General features: G+C 37.6%; 1 protein-coding gene across 1 annotated transcript in view; it reads left to right on the top strand.

Moving 5' to 3' along the window:
• SEL1L2 (SEL1L2 adaptor subunit of SYVN1 ubiquitin ligase) overlaps window positions 1–13867 on the top strand; it is a 61009-nt gene that overhangs the window by 10475 nt on the left and 36667 nt on the right. The window contains exons 3-5 of the mRNA XM_081149092.1: window positions 4038–4206; window positions 9601–9703; window positions 13289–13451. Of these exons, the coding sequence (XP_081005218.1) occupies window positions 4038–4206; window positions 9601–9703; window positions 13289–13451 (435 nt within the window). The remainder of the gene's footprint in view (window positions 1–4037; window positions 4207–9600; window positions 9704–13288; window positions 13452–13867) is intronic.

Raw genomic sequence — 13867 nt, 5'->3', positions numbered from 1 at the left:
ATTATGTGCAAAAGAGTTTCATTTTATTTTGTTGTCACTGAGGCTTCTGAGTTGGGCAGTGATATGTTCATAAAGATGCTTGAGAAAAACTCATCCAGCGTGAATCTTCAGGATACAGGACAGTGAAGAAGCAGGAGGGCTAGGTAAGAGATTATTGAAGCAGCATGTCGCTCTAATTAAGAGCCATAGCTAGTCTATAAATAAGCCTTGGGAATTTAAGAACATACTTGTAAAGCATGTACTTTAAACTTGGATTTTAAAAGCATACTTCCATTGGGTTTGCTGTTTGAAAATTGAAATACGTATTATAAGTTATTCAACAGAGATTCCTGCCAATAATACCCCTGAAATATATCCAGAAACCAACCACTATCACGAATTACTTCTTACCATCTTCTTACTTCACTGCTACCACCATCTCTCACCTGGTTTATTTAAATTTAAATTATCTCCTTCCCTCCACCCCCCTTTCTCCAACACATAATATTCTCCACACAGCAACCAGGATAAGCCTTTTGAAATTTAAATCAGCCAATCTCACTTTTCCACTCAGAACCTTCCAAGGGTCTCTCCTTCACAAAGGACATGATTCACACTCCCAGTGCTAACCTCAGAGGTGCCTCTCTGCCTCATCATTTACCACTCTCCACCCACAGTTACTGGACTCAAGGGTTTCCCCTCTTGGGATGTTCTATTCAAGGACAAGACCTGGTTGTCATTAGGTGATTTTATTTACTTGCAGCAAGTAAAGACAGGGGATTCTCATCCAAAGCTGTCTGCCCAGAGGGAGGCGTAGCCATTGCTTATATACACTATTTGGTTAATTACACATTGATTTCCTCCTTGCAGTTGGCTACACTTATGTGTTCCTGGGTTTCTGTCAAGCTCTTCCTGTTTACTGCTTCCTCTACAAAATACTGTGCTACATTTCAACATTTACCAAAAATAGTATTTAGTAAGAACGACCAGACCTTGAGACCCTTGTCCTATCTAACACTCCCAGTCATTCTGTGAGAGCTACAGTATTTTACTTGCATACCTATGTGCCTTGCTTCAGGGCCTTTGGATTTGATATTTCCTCTGCCAGAACTCTCTTCCCTGAGGTATTTTTATTACTAACTCCTTTCTCACAGAAGGGTCTACTCAAATGTTATCAGTGAACATGACCCTAACCATCCTATACCAAATAACACGAACTTTTATAGATTCCATCCCCTTATTCTTCTTTAAAAACCTCCTTTTTATCAGTTGACTATTACCTTTCCCACAAGAACATCGACTTCAAGAGGGCAAACACTTTTTGTTCATGGCTGTCTCCCTTAGACATGTCTATCTTAGAACAGGGCCTGAGACAGACACTCAATAAATACTTATCATTGAAGTATATAATCTTTGGATGCTTTTGAAAGTTAGAGAAAAGCTCTCTGCTGGAGCTCCATCATACTTGCTTCTGCTGGCTGTTGTTTTGCCCACTCCCACTGGGCGAGAGAGGAATCAAAGTCAGGAAACAATGGCCACTGTAGAAGAAGTAGATAGAAACACTAGACTCCCCTGGCCAGTTTTCTCAGTGGCTAGAGCATCGGTCTGCAGACTGAATGGTCCTGGGTTCTGGGCACATGCTGGAGGCAACCAATCAATGTGTCTCTCTCACATCGTTTCTCCCTCCCTCTCTCTGTCTCTCCTCCCCCCCTTCCACTCTCTCTGAAAAGCAAAGGAAAAAAATATCCTTGAATGAGGATTTTAAAAAAAGAAAGAGACACTAGACAGTCAGAGGCATTTGACAGGTTTGCACTGCCTCCTTAACTCAGCTGTTGGCTATTTTTGAATTGAAAATTTGATTCTTTTAATGACAATAACATATGATAATCCCATAGTACCAGAGAATACTGGCGGCTTGTTATCGTCCATGTGCTTTTCTTTGTGATACCCAGATATTATGTTCCCAGCTGCCTGGGCAGTTGGGTAGAGCTATGTGACAGTTTCACCCAGTGGAAAGTGGCTTAAAGCACTGTGTGCCACTTCCAGGTCTGTCCTATAAAAAGAACAAAACAAAAACCCTTTCTGCAAATGATCTTCCATGCTCTTTCCCTTTCTGCCTACTAGGTATCAATGCTTAGGAAAACCTTGGAATTCATATGTTGAAGCCAGCACAGCCTCTATTTGCCTGGGTCCCTAAATGACAGCATGGAGCGCAGTTGCCACTAACTTGAACACTTGCCTATTGATTTTGAGCCATTATACATTGTGGGTTTATTTGTTAACATACAATACTTAGCACACACTTATTTTTCCCCACAATCTAACTAGCTTTATTTATTTTATTTATTCTTAAATAAATTTATTGGCATGACATTGGCTAATAGGATCATATAGGTTTCAAGTGTACATTTCTATGATAAAAGATCTGTATATAGCACTAATTAAATTCATTGCTTTTATGCAATTCAAATTTAACTGGACATTTTGTATTTTTATTTGCTGAATCTGGCAACCCCACGTTACGAAAAATAACACTCAAAGCCCTTACATATCCACACAGAAACTCGTACATGATTGTTTGTAGCAGCATTATTCATAACAGCCAAAATGTGGAAACATCTCAAATGTCCATCAGCAGATGAATGGATGGGCAAAATGTAGTATATCTGTGTAAGGAATGCTATTTGGCCATAAAAAGGAATGAAGTGCTGATACATGCTACAACATGGATCAACCTTGAAAACATTATGCTAAGTGAAAGAAGTCAGTTACCAAAACCCACATAGTATATAAATTCCAGAATGGGGGAATCTCTAGAGATAGAACATAGATTAGTGGTTGCTTGGGACTGGGAGTAGGGGGAGTGGGAGAATAGGTTCTTCTAGAGGTGATGAAAGTGTTCTAATATTGACTGTGGCGATGGTTGCACATATCTGTGAATATTCTAAAAACCATTGAGTTGTACACTTTAAATGTACAATTCACTTGAAACGTACAATTACACATAACTATAGTATAAGAATTATATCTCAATAAAGCTGTTTAAAAATAAAGGTCCTTAGATGGTTTCATGTCCCTGCATGCTCTAGCGTCTGGGTCACTGCTCTGATGTCTTTGCTACCGCATGGGAAGGTGTTACGCAGTCCAGAAAGTGACCTTGGAAAAAGGGAGTTTAAATTGTGATACTGAAAAAGAAATTAAAAAGCAAATAAAAAACCTTGGCTCTCTTTGGAATTAGTAATTGACTAAGAATTTTTTTAATGTTTCAGCATAATTTTCTCTGAAATAGTGTATATGTAAGTCATAAATATGTATCTCAATAAAGCTTTTAAATTTTCTCTCTTAAAATGTGCATTATTTTCTATTACTCAAAAACAACTCCTTCAAACTCCTCTCCCTAATTAAAATAGATTAATTATATACTTCTGGATAGTACTTTGGAAAACATTTTTTTACATTTTTATTCTAGCTAGTCACAGGATTTTACTTTCTGTCCATTATTTGTTGTAATGTGTAAGGCAGTGTCAGCATCTTCATCTTTTTTAAGCTCACACAATTGATATTACCATGACAACTCACCAGTAGAAAAGTAAAATTGGTTAAATTCTCCTATTTTATTTATAACATTTAGGTTTTAATGCTTGGCTCTGCAATTCAGATGACAGTTCAATAGCTTGAAAGGTTTTTATTCATAAGAGATATGAATTCTTGCCCTGGCGGGGTGTCATCCTGTACACCAAAAGGTTGTAGGTTCAGTTCCTAGATAGCGTACATACCAGGGTTGTGGGTTCAATCCCTGTCAGGCACATATGAGAGGGAACTGATCACTGTCTCTCTCTCCCCCCCTCTCTCTCTCCTTTCTTCTCTCTCTAAAATCAATTTAAAAAATATATATCCTTGGGTGAAGATTTTAAAAAAATGATATGGAAGCTTAAAGTGAAGTAAACAGGTTATTAGATTGATTGTATTAAACTAGTATTTTTCCCTTGAATAGATGAATTTTTAACTTTTCTGTTTTAAGTTACACAAATCTTGAGCAAAAATCTTTTTCTTCTTAGATACCAGTGAATGAAATCAGTCAATTTTTATCATATATATTGGAACGAAGAAAATTGGTCAAAATAATCAATAAAAGAGAAAATCTCTTAGAAAAAAAGAAGAATCAACATAAATTAAGAATAAAAGGAATTCAAAATAAAGATCTCTTGAAAAGTAATCAAAATTATTGTAAGTTGAATTCCCTTTCACATATAAATTAAAAATAACTTTATGTAATCTAAACAATGAATTTTAGAGCTACTTTTTGAAAAGTAATATTTATATATATTTTTTATATAGTAATAAATATTTATATATACAAAAGCCTTAAATTTGCATATGAGGGGCAGTTTCTGACCCTCATTTTAGATTTAGAATTTGTTCTGATTGTAATAAGCAAGGTTGATAATTAGAACTCATGGGGGGGGGGAATATCCAAAATTATGTGGATATAACAGTTATCAGCTATTCTGCTAATTGAAACCCTTATATTTTGAAGAAAACCAAAATTGATGTAATGTCCCCTACTCTATCTGAAACTCTTCCTGGTAAAGACATACCTAATTGATGCATAAATTTGTCTGGATGCAGGAATGGCCTAGACAATATACACAATGTCTGCATAGATTCTGTGTATAAGAGTTAATTAGTGCTCAATTATAAAATTTAAGAGTCAATTTCAACATTTTATTTGTCTGATGCATGAAAGCTTTCTCTTTTCTAACAGATATGTATGAATTTCTATTTCCTTAACATCTCATTTAGGAGAGGGAAACTTTTTGACAGAACAAAATTAAGATCAGTTTTTAATGGCATTATAAAATATTATATGTACATCTCTTTAACCTATTTTAAATCTAAATCATATACATTGGAACATTTCATCTGACCATTTTTTTACATAGAAACATGGCCTACCTTTTATTTAGCATTGTTCTACTGATTGGCATTTCTAATATGAACCTCACTCAAACTGCGCCATCTATGATTTCCCATCTCAGGTATTTAATAAAGGGAAGAACTAAAGACACTTATGGAGCAAGCTGTGGGCAGAGTCCTTCCAGTCATTTGCAGACTTTTCCCCCACTTATTATAGATGCTTCACCTATAATTAAATGGGGTAATTTTTAGTGGCTCTTTATCAAGCTTTTTTCATAGTATTTCAGTTACTTTACACAGAAACACAATTTCTTTTTGCACTTACATTTAATGAGTTTACATATTGCTTTATTAAGTTATATAATTATGATAAAAGTATAACTGGTACAAACAGGTTTAGGAACAAGCCCTCCTGATTTTTGGTAAGCAAGGGATGGGAACAGAAGTTCACACATGTACTAAAGAATATCCTATTTGCTGCAAGCATTTCGTTTGCTGTGGACTTCAGTAAGTTGGGTAGAAGAAATGAAAAGTGTTGGTTAATTTGGCAAATAAGGTAGGTAGAGCGTGTTTAAAGGAGCTTTTACTGTTTTAAAGAGTAAATAATGTCACCCTTCAAATAAGATTTATTTCCCGTATATGAAAGTGGTTATATTATGTCTAATAATAATAAATAATAAGATAACTCTAATTGAGCATTTTTATATTACTTAAGTGCTTTATTCAATTTAAGATAGGTTACCATTGTCTCCACTTTATAAGATGTGAAACCTGCAGAACAGAGAAATAAAATAATTCGCTTAGCATCACAAACTAATATTTAGTAGAGAAACTGACATTTGAACTTGGATGGTCTGGTACCAAAGCTCTCCACCTCTTAGCCATGGTGCCATATGCCTTTCACAAAAGTAAACTGACAATATCAAGAAATTTTAATCCCATGCATCTCAAAAAGTTTGGGGAAAATAATGAACTCACACAATAAAGATGCTGCAATTTCCTGAGCACCAAATTTACTTGAAGTTTTTAAGGAAAAATAAATAATAGTAAATAATTGAAAACATTTTTAGAACTATGTAATAGCTATAATGTATTCATATATTTCAAATTTCACATTTTGAATTATCAAACCTGAGGCTTTAAAAACGGTCTTCTTGTCCTCCGGGCCTCCAGGGAGTGTACATGCATTCATTGATGTGTAGCTAAACACTCTAAGGACACTTGAAATGCCCTGTCTTACAAGTCACAGTATCCATCCATCAAACTTTATGTAAATTAGAAAATGTGTCCTTCTGACAGAAGTAAATATAGAAGAGTTATTGCTGCTTGTTTTTTATGAGAGTCTTGCTTTAACAAATATTTTTTTAAACATTTAAATCTTAATAGTTTAAGAGTATTTTTCTCCATATTTACCCCAAAAGACTGTCTCGTTGTTCAGTTGAAGTTGGCTGTAGATATGACATAAAAATGTTGACATAAAAATATGTTACCCAAAGTATCTGGTAGGGTTTTGACAGGAAACAAATAGCACATTTAAACTGAGTCATTGAGAAAAGGTTAATAAAGGGACTATTTCCAAAGGTGTAGACAGTATAGAGGGAAACCACAAAGTCCTCACCAGGTTGAAACAATAGTGGCATTACCACCCCTAGGCCTGAGGGGTCACAGTGCATTACCACCCCTAGGCCTGAGGGGTCACAGTGCAGTGGTGGCTACTGGAATGCTGAGAAGGAAAGCAAAGAGGTATGTGGAGAGGGCTCTCTGATAGAACAATAACCTTAGGTCAAGCAAGGGACAAAGCCAGCCTGCAGCAACCCAGAATGGGAAGCCTGGGAATAAAATACCCCTAACTCATGCTCCCCCTACCCTCCATCCCTGCTGATGGTGCACTTCAGCCCAACCTAACCAGAAGCTGGAGGGGAAGGGAGTCCATTGATACAGTCCATGTGGGTTCATGTCCCAGGGAATAGAACAGGGTGGAGCAGAATGATAGGAGGAACTTGCACTATTAGATTCTTACTATAAAATATTTATATAAACAGTATGGTATTGATACATGGATTAAAAAACAGAAAAGAGCCCTGGCCTGTGTGGCTCAGTTGGTCGGGCATCTGCCTCTCTGCTTTCAAGGAATGCTTTGATTCCTGACCAACCCCATTGAATCTATGAGCCTTCAACATCCTCCCAATAAGTTGCTTTTGCTTAAGTTGATCAGATTAGGCTTGTGTTACCTACACACAAGAAGGCTCCTGTACTCCCATAGTGCCTCATTATACAGTGCCTACGACATGGCATAGTAATTTTCAGTAAACATGTCTTATCTCCACTGCCAAGATGGGGCAGCGTCTTGATCATATATGTGAACACAATACCTAGCACTGTGTCTAACACATGGTAAGTGTTCAATTCATACTGACTGAATGAATATGTAAATGTATGAATGACAAAGAACAAATTGTCCCCAGCTCTCCGCTTTCTCATTAACATGTGAAACAAGCAAGTGGGCCCTTTTTGTCCCAAAAATTTGCTTCTAGTCATTATAAACAAGAAAAGTCTATATGAATTCCACGAGGACAAGTTATAGGAATTAAGGAATAGACTGAATTAGGGAAATTTACGGTTGAAAGGTCAGCATGAAAAGGCATAGGTTCCCAGTTTTCCCATCATCCCTCAGAGAGATGAGCTGGGTGCAAGGATTGCTGCATACATGGAAAGTCTACCTGCTACACTGCCTATTTAGAGTACAATCATGAAAAAAATAGCCTTCTCAGAGGTGAGCTATTTGGGCATCTAGTTGCCTGGGAAAGTCAGGTGTCTAGTACCTGGAAACCTTAGGGCCCGTGGAAAATGTAGTCCCTCCTACATTTAGAATGTAGCCACTGATCTGATGGAAAGTTGAGTTTGAGTACACTCCTCCCCATGGGGAGAACTGGCAGCTCACTTTTCATGTGATATGGAGTTGGCATCTGTATTAGTTTTCTGGGGCTGCCATAGCAAAATACCACAGGCAAAGTGGCTTAAATAGCAGAAATTTGGTTTCTCACAGTTCTGGAGGCAAAAGTCTATGATCAGCAGGACTGGTTTCATCCTATAGCTTCCCTCTTTGGCTTATAGATGGCCATCTCAGAGGACTTTAGACTCATGAAGATCCTTTACATCAAGTTCAGAATAGGCTCAAATCATTTCCTGAGTGTGCTTTCCCCAAATTTGGAAACTATTAAACAATAAAAAAGAAATTAAAATATTGTCAAGATAACTTTACCTGATAATTGAGACCTCTTATAGTAAAGAAAACTTGTATTTCAGTATGTTTGGGAAGCACAAAAAAGAATTAGAAATAAAAGCCATGGATAGAAAGGTGTAGTGGTAAATCATTTCTCTTATGTATATGCCTGCAGAGTCAGTGTTTCAAAATTTATTCTCGCTCTTTTGAAAGCGTGTTAATAGGAGCATAGCTATTCCAAATACAGATTAGTAGGTTTTCCCCATTATCTTTGCTCCTTAATTATGAGTATGGATAACATCTAACTCAAAGCAGAAGTCAGATGCTAAAATGTCAGGTTATTACTAAATTGATTAGATAACTTGAAGCATTCAAATAATTGTGAATTAGCTTTTAAGTTAAAAAATGTTTAGATTTACAAAAGAAACAGCTGTGATAGCTTATCAGGGAGAAGAAAAGCAAGAACCACTTAAAGGTCTTTGTGGTCTTGTTCATGAAGCATCACATCCCAGAATGCCTCTCCTTTAAAAGGGCTTCAGAAGAGGTTCATCTAATTAGAGGTTTTGCTGAGTGTTGTAATGGCTTTCAAGAGGCACTGTGATTTTGTTGAAGGGTGTGTGTGTGGGGGGGGTGGTTAGTGGGGGACTCTAAAGATGGCCAGCTTTTCCCATCTGTAAACTGGTAATGATGTTTTGAAAGTTATGAGGTGTTATATGTGCTTGAGAAATATCATGATGGTAGCAGGTAAAATTCTGTTTTTTCATTTTCATTAAATCCTATTAAAGTTACTCTGAGCCCCCAACCCACAAGGCAAGTTATTATTGAGACTCTTTCTGGGTGTCTTCCCTAAGATTCAAAGTGTGGCACACTTACTCTGCCCTCTTTCCTTCCTGATGCTCATCCCCAACAGTTCTCAGACAGTCTAGAAAGGTCTTAGAAAGGTTCCAGGAAAGGAGGAGGGAGCCTTGAGCACAGTTAAATTTTTACCTCCAATCTTAGGTGCACATCTGTCATCTTGGAGATTCCCATTGCCTATGTCCTTCCTTATGTCCTCTTAGAATTTTATGGCTCTGAGGTTCATGGTCAATGCTCAAATAGAGGAGTCTGAGAGCTGAGAGCCTGGTGTTTAAGATCCAGCCACTAGGGTTACAAGGCTGGTTAAACCCTTCTCTTAGAGGCCTTACTTCCTGCCTTCTTCTTGCAGAACTTTGTATCCCTTTTCCATACTGGGAACATCTCTTTCCCTTCTACTATCAGAAGCATCTGTCTGTCTCCTCCACCTGCCACACCCTTTATAAAAGACAGGAAGAGGGTACTTTTGTAACCAGTTTCTACCTTATGACTAAAGATAAGGTGATTTTCTTAAAAATGCAGAGATTAAAAAATAAGGAGCACAAAACTCAAACTAATATACCAGCATATTATTTTTAAAATATAAAACACAAAAATAATGTTACTTTTCCTTGTTTTTCCATATATAGTAAAAAAGCAGGCAAAGAAAAATCTCACAGAGGAAGGAGACCAGCTATTTAAGATGGGCATCAGGATTCTCCAACAGTCTAAAAGTCAGAAACAAAAAGCACAGTAAGTCTCTATCCAGTTACATAAGCCAAGTTAAATTTCCAGGCTGGGAAAAAGAACAATCCAAAAAAATGTTATTAAAATAACAAATAAATATAAATGTATTTGCCCATAAGCTTTTGTTTTTAATAGAATCAAATCATGTTTAAAGAATCCTACAAACTACCAGCATAAATAAATAGAACCATATGTGAAATTGTGGTTCCTACACCTTAAGTGAAATGCAGAATTAAGGCACTTACCTGAGCATTCAGGTAAAAAACTGTTCCCTTTTGGCTTTTTGTTAGATATTCCAAATGAAATTAAATATGTGTTATTTAAATTAGAGTCATTGTTTTAGAATGCTTTATTCTGCCCAACTAAGCATTTGTTCACACTTTCTAGCTTTAAAGCACTTTCATGTATGTGATCTCATTTTACCCCCAGAACAGACGTACAAGTTAAGAAAAGCTTCATTCTTTCCCATTAAAAACTGAGAGCAGCCCAGCCAGGCATGGCTCAGCAGTTGAACGTCGACCTAGGATCCAGGCGATCTGTGGTTGATTCCCCGTCAAGGCACATGCCCGGGTTGCGGGCTCCATCCCCAGTCAGGGGCGTGCAGGAGGCAGCCAATCAGTGACTCTCTCACCATTGATGTTTCTATCTCTCTCTCTCTCTCCCTCTCCTTTCCTCTCTCTGAAATCAATAAAGACATATTAAAAAAAAAAAAAAGTGAGAGCAGAGAATCAAGGATGTTAAAGTGAGGTAATCACAGATACACATCTATCTTCTCCCCCTTCGGTAGAGGGCACAATATGAGGTCACCCTTTAAGTCTCTAGTTAAAACTTTTGGATGAAATCCCAGCTCTACCATTTACTAGCTATGTAATCCTGGGAAAGTTACTTAACTTCCTTTTGCCCTGAATAATACAGTCAAGATCTTAGAACAATGCCTGACACGTATAACCAGGAGGTAAGCAGTTGTTTTTATCTCTAGTTCCCTAACTAGTAAGTGGAAGGTGTGGGACAGAAGAAAGTGTGTCTTAAACCAATAGTAGAAAGAATGGGCTCTGAACTCCCAACAAGGAGACATCTTTTGTTTTCCCACAAATTAAGCATAGCTAATTAACCCTGGAGGAAGCATCCCAGAGCTGTATTAGCCAGCCCTAGACAGGACTCAGCAGAGCCCATGAATTCTTCCTTAAAAGTCAGAAAAGAGTGTAAAAGTATAGAGAATGAAGGAGGGACACTCAACTATGAACCTGGTTATAACACCGCCAGCAATTTCCATTTGCAAGCACCTATTCTGTGGTAGTTAACGTTTTAGGCATTTATGTGTGTAATATTATTCATTGCATACTATTATATTGTTGGACATAGATTATTATGCCCAATTTACACAGGAGGAAATGGAAGGTCAAAAGGATTCTGTAATTCTTCCAAAGTCAAAAAGAGAAATAAGGGAGTTGATCCTCTCATTCAATCATGGAGCCTGTTTTTATGTTTGAGAGGAAAATTGTTGAACAAGTCAGTGTTATTAGAAGTACAGATGTTAAGCAAACATGTCAGGGAAATACAAACTTGTCTGAAGGAATCAAGAAGCCTCCGTGACAGCCAGGGTTAGCTTCATTAAGAGTTACTCCCCATCAGCAAAGAAAGTTGGGAGCTACGCTGCTGCCCCACATCAAGTTTCTGATGTGTTCTAGAGATGCATTTAGCCTCCCCCTTCACCAGCACCCACCCTAGCATCTAATACCAGGTCCTTTAGAGATAATCCAGATACCTAATTGAACTTTCCTTTTGGGATATACCCCTGCTGTCCAGTTTCTGCTCTTGGGGATTGCAGCCCAGATCTTAATCCTATCTAATTTACCAACAGCTTTCTCCAGCTGTGGGTCCTGCTTCTAGTATTCCTTATAGCACCTTGGACTTTCCTGACAGGGGACCTAGACACCCACCCCTCCCTTGGAATCAAAGACACATAGTGAGATTGGTTTTGCAACCCATTGCTGCACCCAGGACCAGTGGATATGCTGATAGCTCCTGCAGTCCAAGGTCTCTGTTCTGGTCCATGTTGGTGCCCTTCTAGTCTGAGCATCCCATCAGGCCATGCAGTTGCAGCAGCAAGCCGTGTGACAGAAGGGCTTTAGGGAGTCTGTATCCTGATGTCAAACCTATCCCTGGATGCCAAACATTTGCATTCATTGATCTTTGAGACCTTCTATTTTTTTTTTGCTTTCTGTTTCCCAGAATCTCAGCTTGCTCTGGCAATTTCTTGCTTAACCTCCTGGCTTCTTTTTGTTTCACTGGAGTCTACTCTCTGTTTTGCCATCAAGGACCCTAATGTCTACCTGGATATCACTCAGCCCCATCCCTTTTTGTCCATTCTGCTCTGCTCCAGCCTTTTACCAAGAGCAGGTTACTTTAGCATCAGCCTGGAAAGGTGGTACATAAAGCTGAGTCTCCTGATCCTTCTGAGCTGGTAGCAATGGCAGATATGTGTGTTTGTTCCTGCATTTGAGTCAAGGTCACAGGTAGAGGTTAATGCCTTCTTGTCTTGCCACTACCAAAAAGGAACTTATAATAGTAAAAATCAGTCCCAAAAGTACTCTCTGTCTCTGTCACAAGTTTTGACCTTGCAAGTCTCTCCATCACTACTGTTATACAGATCAGGTCCTGGTGACTTCCAACTCCTCTGAAAATGCAATGTGAGGTAATCCTCCGGCGTCTATATTTGCATCCACTAAGCTTTCACACCATTTGCCCACTAATTACAGGAGAAAGATTATAAAGTCATAAACTTTAGAACTTATGCAATACTACTGTTACTACTACTACTACTACGAATAATAACGATAGCTAAACTTATTGAGTACTTACTCTGTATCAGGTGCTATACCAAGCACTTCCGATAGATTATCTCATTGAATCTTCCCAGCAACCCTATGAAATAGGTGCAATTATTATCCCCATTCCATAGATGAGAGAGGCACAAGGAACTTAAATAATTTGCCCAAAGCTCCCAAACCAGTAAGTGGTAGAGTCAGGATTTGAACCCAGACTGTCAGATTCTGGAGCCCTTGTAACCATTAGGTTTTGTTTGGTTATTGTTTTTCCACACCGTCTGGCTTTGATATGTGAAGAAAATGTTGTGTTTTAAAACATTATTTCAGAATATTAAGGGACTGTTTCCATGATAGTAACTTCCTAGATGTGACAATCCAGTTTTGATTATTTTTAATTGATTTTTATTATTATTTATTTCAGAGATTACTTTATAAAGCAAATATTCATAGTGAACTTGGAGTTCACTACTTTAGGACAAGTGCCTCAATTTTTCACTTCACTTGGTATATAAGCTTGAAGCATAATGTATACTATATATTTCTCCTTTTTATCAGCTTCACTATTTGTCAAATATATTTTAATTATAATCTTAGACTAATCTAAGGATTAAATAATCTACTGATCTAGAAATGTAATGGACCTCAGCTAAACCATATTGGTAAGAGCAATGACAACTGAGTCCTTGAGAGAAGTAGAATGAAGGAGGGAACAGAAAATTTCATTTTTGATAATCAAACTTCTAACTTTATATTCTTGAAACAGAGCCTACACACTCTTTGCCAAAGCAGCTGACATGGGAAACTTGAAAGCTATGGAGAAAATGGCTGATGCTTTGCTATTTGGAAATTTTGGCATGCAAAACATAACAGCAGCTATCCAATTATATGAGTCCCTGGCCAAGGAAGGATCATATAAAGCCCAAAATGTGAGTTTTTTAAAATAATTAAATCTTCAATACTTACATCCTGAAATAACTATAGATAAGCAACATGTAAAAGGAGTTGGCCAACTGTATTCCCACCCTCCTGCATGAAGCCAGCCCTAAGCAAGTTACTGTACTGAACAGAATAGTGTAGTGTCAGGGCAGGGACCCAGCAGCAGCCCTGGGCAAATCCTTACAGTTACCTGGGTGACCTTCAGGAATGGAACAGAACTGTTCTCTAATCCACCTTCCCATGTTCATGTGTGTGTTCTGAGATAATTTGACAACTCTGAATTCCTAACGTTTTATATAAAGTATATTCACCTATACAAAAAAATACAAAACTAAATCTATTACCTTAGGATGATGTTTTCCTGGTTTTTACATTTGAAATATTTTATAAGCTAAATATAACTCCT

This window comes from Miniopterus schreibersii, assembly GCF_964146895.1.
Source record: "Miniopterus schreibersii genome assembly, chromosome: 10".
Classification (NCBI taxonomy): Eukaryota; Metazoa; Chordata; class Mammalia; order Chiroptera; family Miniopteridae; genus Miniopterus; species Miniopterus schreibersii.
This window is presented reverse-complemented; position numbering and strand designations above follow the sequence as displayed.